The sequence below is a fragment of the Dromiciops gliroides genome, chromosome 4 (genome assembly GCF_019393635.1).
Source record: "Dromiciops gliroides isolate mDroGli1 chromosome 4, mDroGli1.pri, whole genome shotgun sequence".
NCBI classification, from domain to species: domain Eukaryota; kingdom Metazoa; phylum Chordata; class Mammalia; order Microbiotheria; family Microbiotheriidae; genus Dromiciops; species Dromiciops gliroides.
In genome coordinates, this window is record NC_057864.1 from 178951894 (window position 1) to 178971712 (window position 19819).

Consider the following 19819-nt stretch of genomic DNA (forward strand, 5'->3'; position numbering starts at 1 on the left):
GGTCACACAGCTAATAAGTGTTAAGTGTCTGAGGCTGGATTTGAACTCAGGTCCTCCTGACTCCAGGGATGGTGCTCTATCCACTGAGCCAACTAGCTGCCCCAAATGAGATTTTTTAATAATGTGAATGTGTATATGTATGTATAATACATAACACTTTGTAAATCTGAAAACATTTTATATATCATTTTATATTACATATACTTAGGTATATATCTCTATATATTATATGTAATATATATTTAGTCTAAAAGAGATCTTTAAAAATTAATTCATAGTAAGATGATAATAATGACATTCAGTGACTTAATGTTTTGCCCTTCCTGGGGCTACTTGCATTTTCACAGAAGGCAATTTCTCAATCTAAACAAGTGAAGTTCTAGTGGTAGAATTTCAAATATGAGAGGTTATATATAAATATCAGCTATCATCACCACCACCACCACCATCATCATCATATAGTCCAATCCCCTTTTCATAGATGAAAAACTGAGGCACAGAGAAGTTACCTAGTCTGTCCAAGATCACACAAAGAGGAAGGAGATGGGATTTGAACCCAGATCTTCTGACTTTCTGCTGAGCTCCGTTTCCATTTGGGCATCATGGGTAAAGAGGAGTGAGAATAGGGGACAGAGGAGGCTCTGTAAAACTTCTCGAGCGGAGAGAGATATATCGTTCCTTCCTCTCCCCCCAATCATAGCAACAGCTGTTTTCACCTTCCCCGCAGGAAACTAACATGGGAAACAGGTATGAGAGAAACTTCTTCCTGAGGGGCTTCTGTCTTGTAAAACTGTCAAGGCAGCAGCATTCAAGCACCTTAAATGATTGATCTGGAGAAGGAGGGACGGAGATGGAGGGGCACAATGGACAAACCGACTTTGCAAGTTGAGGCAGGTGGCAAAGGATGCAAAGGATGGATTTGGGTGGGGTGGGCGGAGCTATATACACTCTCCCCAAGTAAATGTCCTGCATGCTCCACTGCAGCTGTCTTCAGATTCTCTGCCCTGGGAGGTGGGGAGAAGTCTAAAACCATCTCCTCTATTCCTCCTGCTGCTTCAACATCTAGTTACAAGCTCATTCTTCATTGAGGGTGGGAGGTGTTGGTGGAGATGGGTTCAGCCCCGAGGAGGAGCTAAGGGAAATGAATCAGTTATAGGTATACAATGACATGGAAATGAGAAGAAAGAGCCTGGACCGGAAGGGGAGACTGAGAAAAAAAATCTTGTCAATACAAATCATTAGTCATGTGCCTGGCTGAGTAAACGGACTTATTTCCTCCTCTCCTTTCGAAAATGTGGTCTGAAAACAAAACTTTCTGGGATCATTTGCATTTGACTTCCTAGGGAGTTGGAATAACTTTAGTTTAAAGCTGACCTCAGGCTGAACTGGCTGTGTGACCTGGGGAAACTGATTAAATTGTAACTCAGTTTCCTCATCTGTGAAATGGGTTAATAACCGAATTTACCCCCATGGGGCTGTTGTGAAGCACCATCAGAATAATGGATTTAACACATTTTGCAAACTTTAGATTGATAATATAAATGCCAGCTTTGATTCTGGGGATGGGAACCTTCTAGTATGGAAAGAACTTTTGTTCCAGACATTTCATTCTCTGAGGCACTGGTTGTGTGGAGGTTGCTAGAATCAGACTCAGAGCTGGAAAAATTCTTGGAGGTTACTTATAATTTTACAGATAAGAAATAGTGGTGTCAGAATTTGAATCCAACTCTGAGTCCAAATCCAGCTCCTTTCCAACTCATGGAAGTAGTCCGAGGTATCCAAAAACTATGACTCATGGGTCGGACCTCATGCCAAAGCTTGGGATATGTGACTCTATCCAGCTTATAAATATGGGGTTCTTAAATTAGGGTTCATGGAACTTGGAGTGGAGAAGGTCTATGAACTTGTAACTTTTTAATGTTTTAATAACCATATTTCAATATAATTGGATTTCCTTGTAATCCCCCACGCATTTTAAAAATATATTTAAAAATACGATTCTGAGAAGGGGTCCACAGGTTTCACCAGACTGTTCTAAATGACAACCAGGAGCATCTCTGGGACAGCATTTCTCATGCTGCAGGAGTCACCCATGCCCTATATTTCCCCCATGCCCCCTTGATTAAGATAGAGAAATGCTCCAAACTAGGAGCTCCACACTGGTTCTGGAGTAATGATTATACTAATAGCCAGCATTTACATAGAATACTAAGCACTTTAAGGTTTTCAAATTCATATATTCTTCGCCAGAACCCTGTAAAGTAGGTGCTGCTATTATAACCCCCATTTTACAGATGAGAAAAGTGAGGCAGACAGAGGTTAAGTGACTTACCCAGGGTCACAGAGCTAGGAAATATCTGAGGCAGGATTTCAATTTAGGTTTTTCTGACTCCAAGCCCTGCCCTTCTTTAAAAAATTTATTAAATTTATTATTATTATTATTATTAATAATAATAATAATTTTCACTCTCTTCTATTAGGCCACCTATCATGACTATTTTAAAGCCCTGAATCAAGGTTTGCCACTGACATCATTGAGTTCCTTTCTCTCTTCTTTCATAGAGAGTACAAGTTGCATATGTTGGGGGCTGGGGGCAGATGCACACCCTGTAAGTGATTTGGATTTGCTGATGACAGATCTCTGAACTTACACACACTAGGAAAGAGGGACTGCCGGAGCCCAAGTCTTCCTCAAGGACATTTGGAAGTTTGCTTGTTAAACTGGGCTCGAATTTCTTTTGAGAAGTATGAAGAGGTCTAGAGAGGTCATCAGTCTGAGTAGGGAAGCAGCTTTTGAATGACGGCTAAACAACTGTTTCCAAGAGCCAGGTGCTGCAGAGGACCTCTCTTCCTTGTGGATCTGCAGCTCATGCACCCAGACATTCCGAGTCACCTGGGAAGAGGCTGAAGCTATTTGGAAGTTTGGAGAGCACAGGGAGAAAATCGGTGGGGTGGGGTGGCTCTGAACACACCCCTTTGCCTTCCCTCTCAGCTTCCTACCACCCCTCCCCCAAGTGAAATGTGGGGCTGGCCCTTCTCAGTCTGTGTCCCCATTGGCTGCTGAAGCAGCAAGGGGGGATTTAAACAAGGAGAAAGTGCTGGGAGAGGGACTGGAGCCCGTGAGTGCTGAAGGTTTGGTTGCCCCTACCCTAGCTGGCACCATGAAGTTCCCTCTAGTCCTCTGCCTGCTGTGCCTGCTGGTCCAGGTTGCCTTCCACTCTGTGCAAGGGTGGCAGGCCTTCAAGAATGATGCTACCGAAATCATCCCTGAGCTCAGTGAGCAGCCCGAACCTCCGCCTGACCTAGCCAACAGCAATAACAAGACGATGAACCGAGCGGAGAATGGAGGGCGATACCCACACCACCCCTTGGAGCCCAAAGGTATTCCAAGTACAATGACCAAAGACAGGGAAAGGGTGAGAGGGTTGTCCTCCTTGAGGGCCCCCAGCTGTGGGGACTATGATATTCAGCAGGGTTTCAGAACCATTAGTGCTAGTGGGAAAACAGTTCTTCCCATCACTAGGGGATGCCCAGCCCTGTCTAACCCAGAGAGTGGTCCCATAGCTGCCCCATCCCACTGCCCCTGGGTGGTCTGGTAGTGAGGGAAGTTGACAGATTTCCTTCCTTCTAGAACTTTTAAAGAATAGGGGAAACAGACCTCTCTTTTGAACCCACTAAGGACTCCAGGGGAGCAGGCAGAGAAGGTTCCTTGCAGCATCAGGATCTGGCCAGGTAGGGCAAAGAGTTGTCAGTGAGCACCCCAGGACACAGGGACTTCACAGCTGTAATTATCACTTGGTGGTGGGGATGGAGTAAAAGGAAGGTAAATAAATGATGATAGCAACTTGAGAACTGGAAGGAACCTCAGAGGTCACCTAGACCAACTGAGGACACTTAGGCCCAGGGATGGGAAGGAGCCCAAGGTTACACAAGTAATAAATAGCGGGTTCTCTGATTCCAAATTTAGGGGGCTTTCCCCATTAGACCTTGAAGCTCTCTGGGCAAAGTACAGGAGCCAGAGGCTCAGCTTCTGAGAAGCAGAGGAGGAGAGCAGAGAAGTATAAGGATGGGGGGGGGACCCCCAAACCAACCCTATTCTTTCCAGGCAGAGTGGAAAGAAAAAGTCTACCTTAAAAATTTGGCTCAGTGAGCTGGTGAAAGGGCGGGGGCGGGGGGGGGGGTGCGGGAACCTGGAGGAAGGACCTGCGAGTCGGTCCCTAACTATCCAATACCAAGCAGAAATTTCAGATTTTGCCTTAGCAAGGTCAGAAGAGTAACCCTTTGCACTTGAGGTTTTTTCCCCTGGATTCCATGACTTCTCTGTCCCCCTTTCCCCCCAAGCTCAAAGATGTATTAGCAGCATCTGCAGCGGCCGTGGGGTGTATTGGTTTGTGTTCTGTTTAACACATCCTCAAGCCTAATCTAGGGCTGCAAAGTCAGAGGGAAATCTTACTTGGGAGATTCTCAGGCTATCAGTAAGAAATGGGAAAAGACTGGGGTTGTAAAGGCCCTATGAGATTGGCCATAGACAAATCATCCCCCCGCTGCCCCCAGCCCCATCATAGTGTGGAAGAGAAGGGCTTGCAAGAGGTTTATCCCTCCTGTGTGTTTGTGATAAAGGGATCCATCCAGATTATTCAAAGAGGACTCTGGGAAAGGAGAGCCCAGAGGAGGGGACTGTTCTGGATCTCAGCTCCCCTGGGCAGGAGGCCAATATGATTAGCAACGAAGTCCCTGAAGATGCAGTCTAGAGACTAAGTGGGGCAGGAGCTGATTCCTGAATTCTGCCCAGTGTAGTCTTAACTCCAAAAAGACCTTTTGGGAATAATAGTAACTGTCATTTTTAGTGTACTTACAAAATGCTTTATATATGTATATATCATTATAACCCTGTGAGGTAAGTGCTACAGATATCATTATGCCCATTTTACAGATTTTTATGAGCCTAAAGTTTGGTGGGGGAGGGGTCTCTGGGTTTACATAAGTAAATAGGATCGCCCTGAGAATCTTACCACTCAAAATACCATCCCTTTTTCTGCAGAGGAAGTGCCTAAACTGGGCAACACTATTCTTAGCCCTAGAAGCCTCTTTCCCTGGGCAAACACAGGCTGCCCCCACACTCTGCAACCCCAACTCTTAACTAGGAGTACAACCTGGTGAGGAAAACCAAATGCAAGCACTCCCGGAGCCAAAGCTAACACTGCTGCCCACAGGTCCCCTCTCTGGCTTGGTGCCTCTAGGCCTCTGGAATGGCCTTGGGGGGAAGGCTTTCTCTTCCCCCCTTGCTTTCAGTCCTGGGGGTCATTTTTCATCACCCCCCAGTCTCTCTCAGCAGCCAGTTCAGTTGCCCTTTGTTTGAGAGAGTTCAGGGCTTACTCCAGAGGCAAGAGGTATGGCCATCCCACAGAGAAGATAGCGCCATCCCAGCCTCCTGCGGGACTCACACACTACTTTTTTAAGGCTCTTGATGCTACTAGGGACTTCAAGTTCATGGATCCAGACTTGGAAGGGATCTCACAGGCCATTTAGCTCAACACCCTCATTTTATAGATGAGGAAACTGAGGCCCAGAGAGGGTAGGTGGTTTGCTCAAGGTCATAAGGCAATAAACTTTCAAGGAGAGATCTGAACCCTGGTCTTCTGACCACTAAATCATTCACTGACAGGTGAATGACAGGTCAGAGCTCAGCTCCCTTTCCTGGTTTTAGTTTATTATGATTTTCAAAACACTTCACCTAATTTGAGTCTTGCAATGAGATAGGTGCTATTAATACCCCTTTCTTGGAAATAGAGAAGTTACTTGACAGCTAGGAAGTGTCTGAGGCATATTTTATCCACTGTGCTACCAAGCTGCCCACACTTGGAAAGAATGCAGTGCCTTCTTCATCTAACCCTGGAACTTGCACCTCCCAGGGAACACAGAAAATTCTCCTGTTTCCCTACCAAGTTTGGCCACAGGGCCTAGATTGTTCCTAAATCCCCGTTCCTGTCCCCTACTTCCAGTCCCCCGCTCCCACAGCCATCCCGACCAACCTTGCTTCCCTTCACAGGTCCAATCTGTTCCCATGCCCATAGTGATTTCCTTTCCCTGACTGTTTCCTGAGAGACTTTTGAGGACAGAATAAACTAGGCTGAATGTTCTCTGTCGTGGTATATTACTGCCTCTCAGGGAACAAGGGCATTTTGGCATCTTTAAACCTGGGGGTGGGGAGCAGTCCGACTTAACTGGGAGGAGGAAAGAGGATTCTGCTCATCCACACCAAGTTAACATTTAAGCCCTCTCTCTTTCTGGTGAAATGATTCCCACATCTTCTGGACAAACCTGTGCTAGAACTCTGCCCTCAATAATCTTTCCACATCCCTTCTCCCTCTGACAGGAGTGACTGTGAAGTTAAATCCACTCAGCATTTAGGAGCAGGCCAGAATCAGGCAAGAGGGTCTTGGTGAACCTAGGAAATTGTCTAAGTCAGGGTGAGTGAGCCAGGTGTCACTTCGTTCCCAGGACTTTCTACAGACCATTTGGGGGACAATCTAGTTAGTCTCAAAAACTCCAATGTGTGGGCACTGACAGCTGTACAACATAGACAGGTCAAAGGGCAGGGCACCCTTTGATCCCAAAAGGAAAGATTGTGACTTGAACGATAGACTTGAGGAAAAGGGATCCTGGGGGTTGGGGGTGGGGAGAGAGGGCCAAGTTTGGTGCATGCACTCTTTTTTTCCCCTTTTTTGGGGGAAATGGGGGTTAATTGACTTGCCCAGGGTCACACAGCTCATAAGTGTCAAGTGCCTTGAGGCCGGATTTGAACTCAGGTCTTCCTGAATCGAGGGCCGGCGCTTTATCCACTGTGCCACCCAGCTGCCTCCTGGTGCATGCGTTCTAATGGAACTGACTAGACCTGGAGGGTCAGGGGAGTTTCTAATCTAGATCCCACCCTTCTCGCTGATCACTTGCATCTTCCTTCCCCTTGTCCCTCCAGACGCCTCGGATTACAGCTGCCGGGAGCTACACTTCACCCGCTACATCACTGACGGTCCCTGCCGTAGCGCCAAGCCTGTCACCGAGCTGGTGTGCTCGGGCCAGTGTGGGCCAGCGCATCTGCAGCCCAATGCCATCGGGCGCAAATGGTTGTGGCGCCAGAGCGCCGCGGACTATCGCTGCATTCCCGACCGCTACCGCACGCAACGCGTCCAGCTGCTATGCCCGGGAGGCGAGGAGGCCCGGACTCACAAGATCCGTGTCGTAGCCTCCTGCAAATGCAAGCGCTACACCCGTTTCCACAACCAGTCGGAGCTCAAGGACTTCGGCAAGGAGGCTGCTCGGCCCTCCAAGAACAAGAAGCCCCGGCTGTCCCGGATCCGGAGCAGCAAGTCCAAACAGCCAGAGCTGGAGAATGCCTACTAGGGCACCCCTAGACCCTGCCCCAGGCCGCTTCTCCCTCCAAGACGTGCCAGAGCCGAGGTTGTCCTCCGAAGGCGTCTGGGTCTTTGTTTCTTTCTTTGTTTTGTTTTCTTGCCTGAAGCCCAGGGTAGGGTCTGTCTCCCCAAACCCCGAACTCTGAACCTTCTAGCGCAGAGGCTGAGGTAGACAGATAGCCAGGCCACTGGGCAACTCGGAGGGGAGCGAGCACCGTGGAGTAGCCACGAGGAGGGCAGGGGGCCTCCTGCCAGCCTTTGAACAGGCAGGTGGGTCCTTTCTCTGGGAAGGGGAGAGCTGGGCAGGTAGGATCTACAGGCACAGACAGACTCAGCCCCACCACCACTACGACTGGAGTTGGGCGGGGAGAGTCTCTTCACTACCCTTCGCTTCCGCCAATTTGCTTATACCCCAGGGGTTAAAAGAGAGCGCTTCAGAGCGAATGAATTAAGCCCAGGGCTTTGCAACTTTCAGTAATATCTGTGATTTACTGATTGGAAAAGAGACTTGAGCTTAGTCCTCCTTTGTCTCCTGGTCCCAATTCCACTCAAAGGCCTTTAAGGTGTAAACATCATGTTGTCAAAAAGGAACCCCAACCTTTAAATAGGAAGGGGAGAGAAAATGGACAAGATGATCTTGAGGAACGTAGCCAACTTTGAGAATCTGAGCTATGAGATCATCTCTCCCTCCTAACAAAACCTAATTCTGTTCACTAGTGTTCCAGGAGGGTGGGGAGATGGTCTCTTTCACAGCCTGACTTTCCAGTTCAGTTTTAAACAAATTCTTTGCCTTCAGAGAGGTGGTTGCCGAGTTAATATAGTTTGCAAAGCTTGTGAACTTTCATTTTCAGCCACCACTAAATTGTCAGCTGGGTGAGGAGACGGGCTAATTCCCAACACCAAACGGGAGCAGAGTAGGGAAGAAATAACAGTACTGGGCTCTTTAGAGTAAGCCAGGAGTGAGGGTGGTGGTGGGGAAAGCAGCTGGAGAAACCTTGGCCCTCCTTCCCCAAAGGATAGTTCTATTCCTGACCTAACCTTTTCTTTCTTATAGTAAATAACTTCTGCAAAGTTCTCTTGTGACCCAGCCCCCCTCCCGCCCACCCCAGTAACTGGGGTCTATGCCCACAGGGCTTCTTGGCAGAGGCCAGAGTTGCTTCAATGTAAAAGATGAGCCAGTCAAAAGGCCTGGTCCATGAACATGTAGTTCACTGGCACATTCTTGTCCTGAAAATAGCTTAGCACCATGCATACATGTGTTGATGCTCCTTTCATTAAAGGATTATTATTAGAAAGCAAAAACAACAAAAAAATTGCAACTGCTGTACATATGCTGAAAAACCACAAAATGCAATAACTAAAATCCAAAAGTCTTTTGGTGAAATATTTCCAGACACTTCTTTCTGTATAATTTTAAAAATGTTTTGTTGTGTGTGTGTAAATGTGTGTTTTTAAGTGTATTCAATGTGAAAGCCTGCAGGTCTGGTAGCTTGCATCTGCAGTCCCTCCAGGTGGGACCCTGACCCAGGAATGAAAGTAATTGTTTTTAAAAGAATAAGTTACATATTTATTTTCTCGTTTAAGTTATTTATGCAAAGGTATTTTTTCTCATAGAGAACAAAAATTAATATTGCTTTATGGAATAAGTCTGGTCTTTCGGGATTCCAAATGTATTGTTAATAAAGACAATGGATTATTAAAGAAAGGATATGGGCTGCTTTTAAAAAAACAACAACACACAAATCTTGTCAATGGTACTACCATTCTTCTAGTCACCTAAGCTTGACACCTCAAAGTCACCTTTGACCCCTCCATCACCAGAATCAGTTCAGTCACTAAGACCTGCCAGTTTTTGCTTTGGAGTATTTCCATGTATACCCCGTCTAAACCTTCCCATTTTCACTATTTTCAGATCAATCCAGGGCCTCATAGCCTCCAGCCTGCATTATCATAGTAGTCTTTAGAGTGTTCTCTCTAGGTCCTATTTTTCTCCCTAGCCAATCCATCCTATACTTAGATTAATCTTTCTAAGGCATCCCTTTCATCTTGTTACCACCTTGTTAAATACCTCCAGTGATTCCTCTTTGCCTAAAGGGAAACCTCAGCCAGGTATTCAAGGCACTTGACTAGACAACCAAGCCCCATTTTCTCCATGTAACTTTATCTTCTTTACTCCCCAACCTAAAATCTCTCTAGTCAAGCTGGTCAGTACTATTTCCCAGACAGGCTATATTCATTCCCAACTCCATGTCTTTGCTCGTCTCTACTTCTTGAAATACTCTTCCCCACAACCATTTTGGAAATTATGCTAAGAAAGTGAAAAAAATGGCCACACACTTTGACCCAATCCATCAGTCAATAAGCATTTATTACTTGCTTACCATGTATCAGGCACTGAACTTAGTGTTGGGAATACAAAGAAAAGCAAAAGGCAGTACCTGTTTCAGAGGAGTCTACAGTTTAATGATATAGCCAGCCTAATAAACAACTCTATGCAAATAAGCTACATACAGCAAAAATTGGAAATAACCAAGAGAGGAAAGACACTAGAATTAAGAGGGATTAGGAAAAAGATTTCTGTAGAGATCCCATGGAAGTCAATGATTAAAAAAAGGGACTCATATACATCAAAGTATTCATCGTAGCATTTTTTGTAGTAGCAGAGACCTGGAAACAAAGTAAATTTCCATTGTGCGGGAATGGCTAAACAAAAGATGGTTCCTGAATGTTGCCATGCTACAAGAAACAATGACTATGAAGACCAGAGAAACGTGTAAAGGCATATAAGCCCCACGTCTCTGATGAAGAGTGAAGTAAGAAGGACCAGAAAAGCAATACTACAACAACGTAAATGGAAGTATAGCGGGTTAGGGCCTGGAACTGGGATTTCACTGATACAGGGAACCCTCAGTAATGTGGTCAGCACCCTTTTTGCAATTTATCCTCTTGGAGAGTTGTTGCCTAGGACAGGGCTTCTTAAACTTTTTCCATTCACAATTGCTTTTTGCCAGAAAAATGTTTCCATGACCCTGGGTATATAGGTATATAAAATAGGTATATATAACCTTTTGCTGTTGCCAAATTTTTCACAACCCCCACATTCAGTTACATGACCCTATGTGGGGCTTAGAGCCCTGAGAGATTAAGTGAGCTGGTGAGGCTCACAAAGGTCTAGTATTTGTCAGGGGTAGAACTAGAACCCAGGTCTTCTTTTTACATACATATTACATTTAGCTCAGTCGTTCCAACCCTGTCTTGCTTGTCCCCCTTCTGAACTATCTTCTTTATATATATTTTTTTCCTGTGGAACAATGAAGGTTAAGTGACTTGCCCAGGGTCACGCAGCTATTAAGTGTCAAGTGTCTGAAGCTGGATTTTAAGTCAGGTCCTCCTGAATCCAGGGCTGGTGCTTTATCCACTGCACCACCTAGCTGCCCCCTTTTCTTTACATTTTTAAATGTTTTATTAATGTTCTTATTCTTTTCTTTTTGCATCACTACCATTGTCCCCACACCAACTGTCTTCCCTCTTCCAAAAACTAGTCTTCCCTTATAACAAATAACTCTAGTCAAGCCAAACAAATACATACATTAGCCATGAGGAATGGTTCTGGTGCTTATATATTTGAATCCATTCTCTATATATCTTGTATATCAGACATTTATCAGAGAAATTTGCTGCAAGTATTTTTGCAACAAATTATATGAGAATTAATGTCTCATCTTGGGAAGGATTAAGTATTCATATAGCACCTACTGTGTACCAGGCACTATGCTAAGCACTTTTACAAACTTTGTCTCATTTGATCCTCACAACCCTGAAAGGTTGATGCTATTATTACCCTCATTTTACAACTGAGGAAACTGAGGCAAATAGAGGTTAAGTGACTAGGGTCACCATGTGAATATCTGAGGAACTCAGGTCTTTCAGACTCTGGGCCCAGAGTTCTATCTATTTTGACACCAGCTGCCTCTACTTTACTACTTCTCTGTCAAGAAGGGGAAAGCATGGTTCATCTTCAGTCTTCTAGAGTAAGAGTTGGTCAATGCAATTTATCAAAATGATTAAGTCTTTCACAGTTGTTTTCCTCTACAACATAGTAATCATCATATGAATTGCTTTCCTGGTATTTTTTACTTTACTCTGTATCAGAATATAATCTTCCCAGATTTCTCTGAATCTGTCCCTTTCATATTTTCCTATGCTGCAATAACATTCCATAGCCTTCCTGTTCCATAATTTATTTTACCATTCATGGTTCATGGTTTGTGGGTACCCTCTCCTTTCTTTCCAGTTCTTTGTTATAACAAAAAGTGCCTTTAAAATATTTTTGTCCATGTAATTCCTCTTTCTTTTATCTCTTGGGGGTGGTAGCATTGGGAAGAGGATAAAAAACACTTTATAAATATTATCTCATTTGAGCCTCATGATGACCAGGAGAGGTTGGTGCTATTATTCTCATTTAATAGATCAAAGCTTCTTAAACTATGGGTTGGGACCCCATGGAGGATTGAGTAACTGAATGTGGGGGTCACAAAAAATTTGGCAACAGTAAAAGATTATGTATGCCTATTTTATATACCTGTATACCCGGGGTAGAATAAAAATTTCTTTGGAGAAAAGGGCTCATGAGTGGAAAAAGTTTAAATAGCCCTGTAATAGATGAGGAAATCAAGGCTGACAAAGTCACACAGCCAATAAGTGTCTGAGGATAGATTTGAACTCACATCTTCTTCTCTGCAGATCCAGTACTCTATTCACTATACATAACCTTTTGCTGAGTTGGGTGGTATTCCTTTGAAGTTTATTGTGGTATATGGTGTGAGATGCTAGTTTAAACCTAATTTCTGCTAGACTGCTTTTCTAGCATTTTTATGGAATAGTGAGTCCTTGGTTTTATTGAGCTCCATGCTTCTTTGTTCGCTTTTGGATATTGTGGACCTAATGTGTTCTACTGATCAACTTTTCTCATTTTTAACTAGTACCAAAAAATTTTCATGACTTTGGCTTTATAGTGTATTTTGAGATTTTGAACCATTACAGGTCTCCTTCCTTCCTGCATTTTTTCCTACTTTCTCGTCATGATCTTGACCTTTTAAACTTCAGGTTAATTTTGTTAATTTATTTTCTAGTTCTAGAAAGTAACCCTTTGGTAGATTAATCAGTGTGGCACTGAATCTGTTCAGGTAATATTGTCATTTTTACTATATTGGCACAGCTCAAGCATGAGCAGTTAATATCTATTTAGGTTTGTATTTCTGTATCGAGTGTTTTGTAGTTGTATTCATATATATTCTGCAGGTATTTTGAATCGAATATCATTGGCTATCTCTTCCTGCTGGGTTTTTGTTTGCAATATTTGGAAAGACCAGTGATTTTTGTGGGTTTGTTTTATATCCTGATACTCTTCTGAAGTTATTATTTCAATCAATTTTTAGTTGACTCTAGGGTTCTCTAAGTGAACTATCATATCATCTACAAAAACAAAAAACAAAAAACAAAACAAAACAACACAAACATTTTCTCTTCATCAAAGCTTAGCCATCAAGGATCTTGCGAAGTTGCAGGATAAGTTTAGACAGCAAGCCAATAAATTGTTAAAACAATGACCAACAAAGGTATGACCTAATGGTACCAGGAACCTTTAGTTGCAAAGTTCCATTGATTTGGGGAATTTACACAGGATTTGCTCTTTCACAGTCTTCTGAATCAATTGGAGAACCCAGGTAGGGACTGCCCTGTGTTCCTTTTTAGGTGGTTAAAATGGGAGTTTCTGTTTAATTGCCTCCACAGAAATGTTCTTTCTGCAGATTACCTTAGGCGGGGGTGGGGGTGGGGGTGGGACAGAAAGGGAGAGATAAGAGTCCTAAAAGTCAGGCATTTGGCAGGCTGCATTTATGTCTCTTCTGCATCACTTTCTCACCCCTTACAAGCGGCATAAACCTGGGAAAGTCACTCAATCTCTCTCAGTCTCAGTTTCCTCTTCTGTAAAATGGGAATAATATTAATACCTATCTCATGGGATTATTGTGAGGATCAAATGAGATACAATATGTACAGTGTTTTATAAACCTTAAAGCACTATATAAATGCTAGATATTATAAAAAAAGGCATTAATAAAATATTTTTAAAACATCCAAAACACTATTGGACATTGTTGACCACTACTTCCTTCTTGAAACCTTCTTCTTTTGGAAATATAAAGAACTATCCCTTTATTGGGGAATAGCTAAATAAATATAATGGAAATGATGAAATGGATACTTTTAGAGAAAACTGGGAAGACTTTATGTAGAGAAAATGTAAATGTAGGAGAATAATTGTAGTAATAATAACATCATAGAGAAAAGTAACTTTGAAATACTTTGGAATTCTGATCAATAAAATTATAAAGCACAAATCCAAAAGAATGAAGATGAAACATACCTCTTACTTCTACCCAGAGAAGTGATACCCTTAAAATGCAGACATACATTTTCATACATAACATTTGAAAATTTGTCTTACTAGACTATGTAGATATATATTGAGGGATTTTAAAAAATTGCTTAATGAAGTTGGGTATTGGGAGAAATAGACTGATTTTTAAAACTTATTTCTCAAAAAATTTTTAAATCATAAAGTATTTTATTATTTTCCAGTTACATGTAAAGATAGTTTTCAACATTTATTTTCATAAGATTTTTAATTCCAATTTTTTTCTCCCTCCCTCTCTTCCCTCCCCCCTCCCCAAGACAGAAAGCAATCTGATATAGGTTATATATGTACAATCACATTAACCATATTTCTGCATTAGTCATACTATGAAAGAAAAATCAGAACAAAAGGGAAAAACCTAAAATAACCCCCAACAACAACAATCTGCATTCTGAATCCACAGTTATTTTTTCTGGATGTGGAGAGCATTTTCCATCATGAGTCTTTTGGAGTTGTCTTGGATCATTGTATTGCTGAGAAAAGTTAAGTCTATCGCAGTTGATCATCACACAGTGTACTTAGCATCAGTCCACTTAAGTCTTTCCAAATTTTTCTGAAATTTGCCTGCTCATCATTTCTTACAGCACAATAGTATTCCATTACATTCATATAACATAACTTGTTCAGCCATTACCCAATTGATGGGCATTCCCTTGATTTCCAATTTTTTGCCACCACAAAGAGAGCTGCTATAAATATTTTTGTACATGTGGGTTCTTTTCCCTTTTTTATGATCTCTTTGGGATACAGACCTAGTAGTGGTATTACTGGGTCAAAGGGTCTGTATGGTCTCATAGCCCTTTAGGCATAGTTCCAAATTGCTCTCCAGAATGGCTGGATCAGTTCACAACTCCACCAACAATGCATTAGTGTTCCAATTTTTCCACAGCTTCTCCAAAATGTATTATTTTACTTTTTGTCATATTAGCCAATCTGATAGGCATGAGGTGGTATCTCAGAGTTGTTTTAATTTGCATTTCTCTAATCAATAGTGATTTAGAGCATTTTTTCATATGGCAATAAATAGCTTTGATTTCTTTATCCAAAAACTGCCTGTTTATATCCTTTCTTTTTTTTTCTTTCTTTTCTTTAATTTTTTTTTTGGTGGAGCAATGGGGGTTAAGTGACTTGCCCAGGGTCACACGGCTAGTAAGTGTCAAGTGTCTGAGGCCGGATTTGAAGTCAGGTCCTCCTGAATCCAGGGCTGGTGCTTTATCCACTGCACCACCTAGCTGCCACCCCCACCCCATGTCCTCTCTCAAAAAATTTAAAAACATTTTAAAAAAGGAAATGGTAAACCTGGAAGGACTTACATGAACTGATGCTGACTGAGAGGAACAGAACCAGGAGAACATTGTACACAGTAACAGCAACATTGTGTGATGAACAATGGGGATAGACTTGGCTCTTTTCAGTAGTGCAATGATCTAAAACAGTTTCAAAGAACTCATGATAGAAAATGTTCTCAACATCCAGAAAAAAAGAACTGTGAATTATTAATGCAGATTTGAACCATACTGTTTCTACTTTTGGACTGTTTGTTTTTCCTTCTTTTTTGAGGTTCTTCCCCTGTGCTCTGATTCTTCTTTCACAAGATGACTAATGTAGAAATATGTTTAATGTGATTGTACATATACAAGCTATATCAGACTGCTTTCTGTCTTGGGGAGGAGGGAGGGAAGGGAAGGTGGGAGAAAAAAATTGGAACTAAAAATCCCATGAAAACAAATGTTGAAAACTATTCTTACATGTAACTGGAAATAATAAAATACTTTAAATAAATAAATAAATACTTAGGGTTAATTCAGCTATTTATTTATCTATTTATTCATTTATTTATTCATTCATTCATCCATCTATTTATTTCTCTATCTGTCTATCTATCTATCTATCTATTGTGGGGCAATTAGGGTTAAGTGACTTGCCCAGGGTCACACAGCTAGTAAGTGTCAAGTGTCTGAGTCTGGATTTGAACTCAGGTCCTCCTGAATCCAGGGCTGGTGCTTTATCCACTGTGCCACCTAGCTGCCCCCATTAATTTTTTTAATTAAAAAATAAAGGAAATGGTATATTCAAGATTATTTTCTCCCTCTCCGTTGGGTGTTAGTTTTTCTTGATAAATAGGTTGAAGGTTTCTCTACCAGAGTCTAAGATCTCAAGTTCCAGCCCCAGTGCTTTGCCTACTCCACTAATCCAATAGGCCCATTCCCTGGCTCTTGAGAAATGCCCTTTTATCTGTTTTACTGATGGCTCTATCTACTATAGAAAAGTATATGCAACTGAACCTCAGTAGCCTTTAACCAACAATGGGGGAATACCTCAAGGGATGGGGTGGGAGGGGACGGTCCTGGCAAGTCCTTTCAATGTGCTGGAGCTATGAGTTAGTTGCATAGCTGGCATGTGAGAGAGCCCTGAGGGATAGGGGCAGATGAGATTTTCATTTATATTGATTCCTGGGTAGTGACCATGGGTCTGGCTGAGCTGTCTGGGTCCTGGGAAAAACAAGACTGTTTGGGGTCAGGACAAATGGAGGAATTTGGTTAATCTCTCTCACCAAGGGTAAATTAATGCCCCTCAGAGATATTATACACCTTCTACTGAAATTAATAATCATGTTGATGCCTTTATAAGAAGGACAGAGATTGGGGACTGGATGTGGCTATGGGGGATGTAATGTTATGTAGTGGTAGGTATAAGATCATATGACCCCATTAACTGATACAGACTGATACAGTGGCAATTGGAACATCTGTTTTTGAAATACAGGTATGGCATGATCCCCCACAGTTATCTACCTTACTCTGACTGGTAAATTGATTTTTTTTTTTTTGTGAGGCAATTGGGGTTAAGTGACTTGCCTAGGGTCACACAGCTAGTAAGTGTTAAGTGTCTGAGGCCAGATTTGAACTCAGGTCCTCCTGACTCCAGAGTTGGTACTCTATCCACTGCGCCACCTAGCTGCCCTTGGTAAATTGATTTTAAATGACCTCTTCCCCCCATCTCAGAGTCCTTGCTGAAGGTAATACTTATTCAGGTTATGACATTACTTTTGCTCAGTCACTTTTAGTCGTGTCTGACTCTTTGTGATCCCATTTGGGGTTTTCTTGGCAAAGATACTGGAGTGGTTTGCTGTTTCTTTCTTTAGCTCATTTTACAGATAAGGAAACTGAGGCAAACAGGGATAAGTGACCTGTCCAGGGTCCTACAGCTAGTAAGCTTCTAAGGCCAGATTTGAACTTAGGAAGATGAGTCTTCCCAATTCCAGGCCCTGAACTCTATTCACTGTGCTACCTAGCTGCCCCAGTACATTACACATATGCACAGATTTACATACAACACACATACACATATATGTGTGTGTATATATATACACACACATATGTATATGTATATGTGTGTGTGTGTGTGTGTGTGTGTGTGTATACGGAGAGAGAGTCTTATTTTGTATCCCAAGTCTGTCATATCTCTGTAATGCTTCATCATCATGGGTCCTCTGGAATTATGAATGGTCATTGTATAAATCAGAGTTCTTACAACTTTCAAAGTTGTTTTTTTTTCTTTTTTCTTTTTCTTTTTCTTTTTTTGCGAGACAATGGGGGTTAAGTGACTTGTCCAGAGTCACACAGCTAGTAAGTATCAAGTGTCTGAGGTGAGATTTGAACTCAGGTGCTCCTGAATCCAGAGCCGGTGCTGTCCTAAGCTGTCCTAAGGTGAAATAGTTATCTAAATTAACTACCTCCTCACTGTTGCCTCTAATAGACTTTTCCCTGAAGCCAGAGCTATTTTTAAGTCATTTTAGTGGTATAAGGTTAATTGGAAGGTTGGGGGTTTGGTGGGGTTTACTTTACATAAACCTTGGTGGTTTTCTTTTAAGGAGGCAAGGAAGCTGTCCTTGGGACTTGATTGGTCCAGAAGAGTGTCATTATTGTTGTGATTCTTGAGTCATTTTAGTCATGTCCTACTCTTCATGACCCCTTTTGGGGTTTTCTTGGCAAAGATGCTGGAGTGGGTTGCCATTTCCTTCTCCTGCCCATTTTACAGATGATGAACTAAAGCAAACAGGGTTAAGTGACTTGCCTAGGGTTCTACAATTAACAAGTATTTGACGCTGGATTTGAATTAATGAAGATGAGTCCAGAGAGGGGGACTCCTCTTTTAGTCCAGAGGAGTGAAGATAAAAAAAAGTCCAGCTTATGTGGAGTTGGTCCTCATGAGGTTTAACAGAATTCCTAGTGCTCTTCAGGGAAACCCTTCTGACCCAATGTAGGACATTGTTGTGGTGAATGTCAAGGGCAATAGAGTTTTATCTAAATTAACAACTAGGAGCTGTATTTTTAGATCTTATCCTTAAGTTGTTACTATTACATTTTATGCCATCCAAATGATTTGATGCATTTCTTGGCCCACAGTGAGTGCTACATACATATTAGCTATTATTATTATCATTTTAATCCTAAACCTGGATCATTGGATTGGCCTCAGTTAGGCCTGGCCCAGAATACAATAATATAATAGACATTTCCTTCATTTCTGAATGTATGCCTCCATTTCTCCTACCAGGTATATGTTATCCCTTGTAAGAAAGAGTAAAAAAGCAGGCAGCTAGGTGGCGCAGTGGATAGAACACTGGCCCTGGATTCAGGAGGAACTGAGTTCAAATCTGACCTCAGACACTTGACACTTACTAGCTGTGTGACCCTGGGCAAGTCACTTAACCCTTGTTGCCCCGCAAAAAAAAAAAAAAAAAAAAAAAGGAAAGAGGAAAAAATTCAGCTCGTCAAAACTAACCAATGCATTTATTCAGTCTAACATGTATTGTTACATATCCATATGGCCTGCAGTGGAATTTCTGGTTTAAGAGGTATGGATATTTTACTCACTTTTTAAAAGCATCATTCCAAATTGCTTTACACAATCACTCAACTAATTGCAGCATCATTGCTTTTTTAACTAGATGGGTAACTCCAGAAAGTTGAAAGGATTTTTTGCTCAGGAAGGTGCCATATAGAAATTCTGTAGTTTATGGAGCCTTAGAGGCCTCTGATAATTCTCAGCAAATTCTCTTTCAAGTCCTTGCCCCAGGGGAAGCCTCTGCAGCTTCCAGATGCTCAGGACTGGAAGGGGCCGCTTGGGTGATAGGACAATGGGTTGACACCATTTGTAGATTCCCTGGGCTTCTAACTCTGCTATAGCAAATCCATCATGTAGCCCAGATGGCAGGAAACTCCTTCTGAAGAAAATAGGTGATGGAACTGAAGAATTAGCCCAACCCACCAAGGAGACCTCTGCGTCAGGTGAAGAGGCAATTCATTTGGATTTTGACAGTTAAAGTTCAGGGCTATTAATAAGTACAATCTGGTTCTCTACATTCCAGGTGTGAGGCCTCCCCTCCAGTCCTGAAAGATCAGGTTGTCCCTGTATTCTGAGCAGTCCAGTACCATGGAAGAGAGGACTGGGGGAGGTGGGGAGAGTCACGTAGCAAACTACAGGAGAATATAGTGATTATTTATTACAAATATCAAAAAAGAACTGTTTGAAAGGTTGGCATTTAAGAGGGCCTCCCAAGTCTATTGATTCAATTCAATTGAGCTCAATAAAATTCAATTCAAACAATTCATTGCTCATTCTGGGCAAGGTATCATGCCAGACCCTTGGGGATACAAAGTCAATGAAACATCCTAGATCTCAAGATGACCTTGGAGTCGGGAAGTACAGCTAGTGCACAGAAAAGGAAATGCAAAGTAAATAGAGAATAATAAAAAATAATGTCAGTAGGGAGAGAGTGCTGATTATTTGGGGAATCAGAAAAGACTTAAATTATGTCTTGAAGTAAGCTGGAGTCAGAGGTGAGGAAGAATCCAGAAATATGGGACCACAGTAAGCCATAAACATGGGGGATGTGTTCGACTGGAATTTCTTCCAAGAGCAG

The 19819-nt window shown here is 42.2% G+C and overlaps 1 protein-coding gene across 1 annotated transcript; it reads left to right on the plus strand.

Moving 5' to 3' along the window:
- The first annotated feature begins 3125 nt into the window (after positions 1-3125).
- Positions 3126-9076, plus strand: SOST (sclerostin). The gene is made up of 2 exons (XM_043962876.1): positions 3126-3381; positions 6977-9076. Exons 1-2 carry the CDS (start codon positions 3162-3164, stop codon positions 7399-7401), a joined length of 645 nt encoding a protein of 214 aa, XP_043818811.1. The 5' UTR covers positions 3126-3161; the 3' UTR covers positions 7402-9076.
- The last annotated feature ends 10743 nt before the right edge of the window (positions 9077-19819 follow it).

Coding starts and splice junctions, on each gene's coding strand:
- SOST (XM_043962876.1), top strand. CDS start 3,162: ATGAAGTTCCCTCTAGTCCTCTGCCTGCTGTGCCTGCTGGTCCAGGTT. Junction 3,382..6,976: donor CCACCCCTTGGAGCCCAAAG/GTATTCCAAGTA, acceptor TTGTCCCTCCAG/ACGCCTCGGATTACAGCTGC.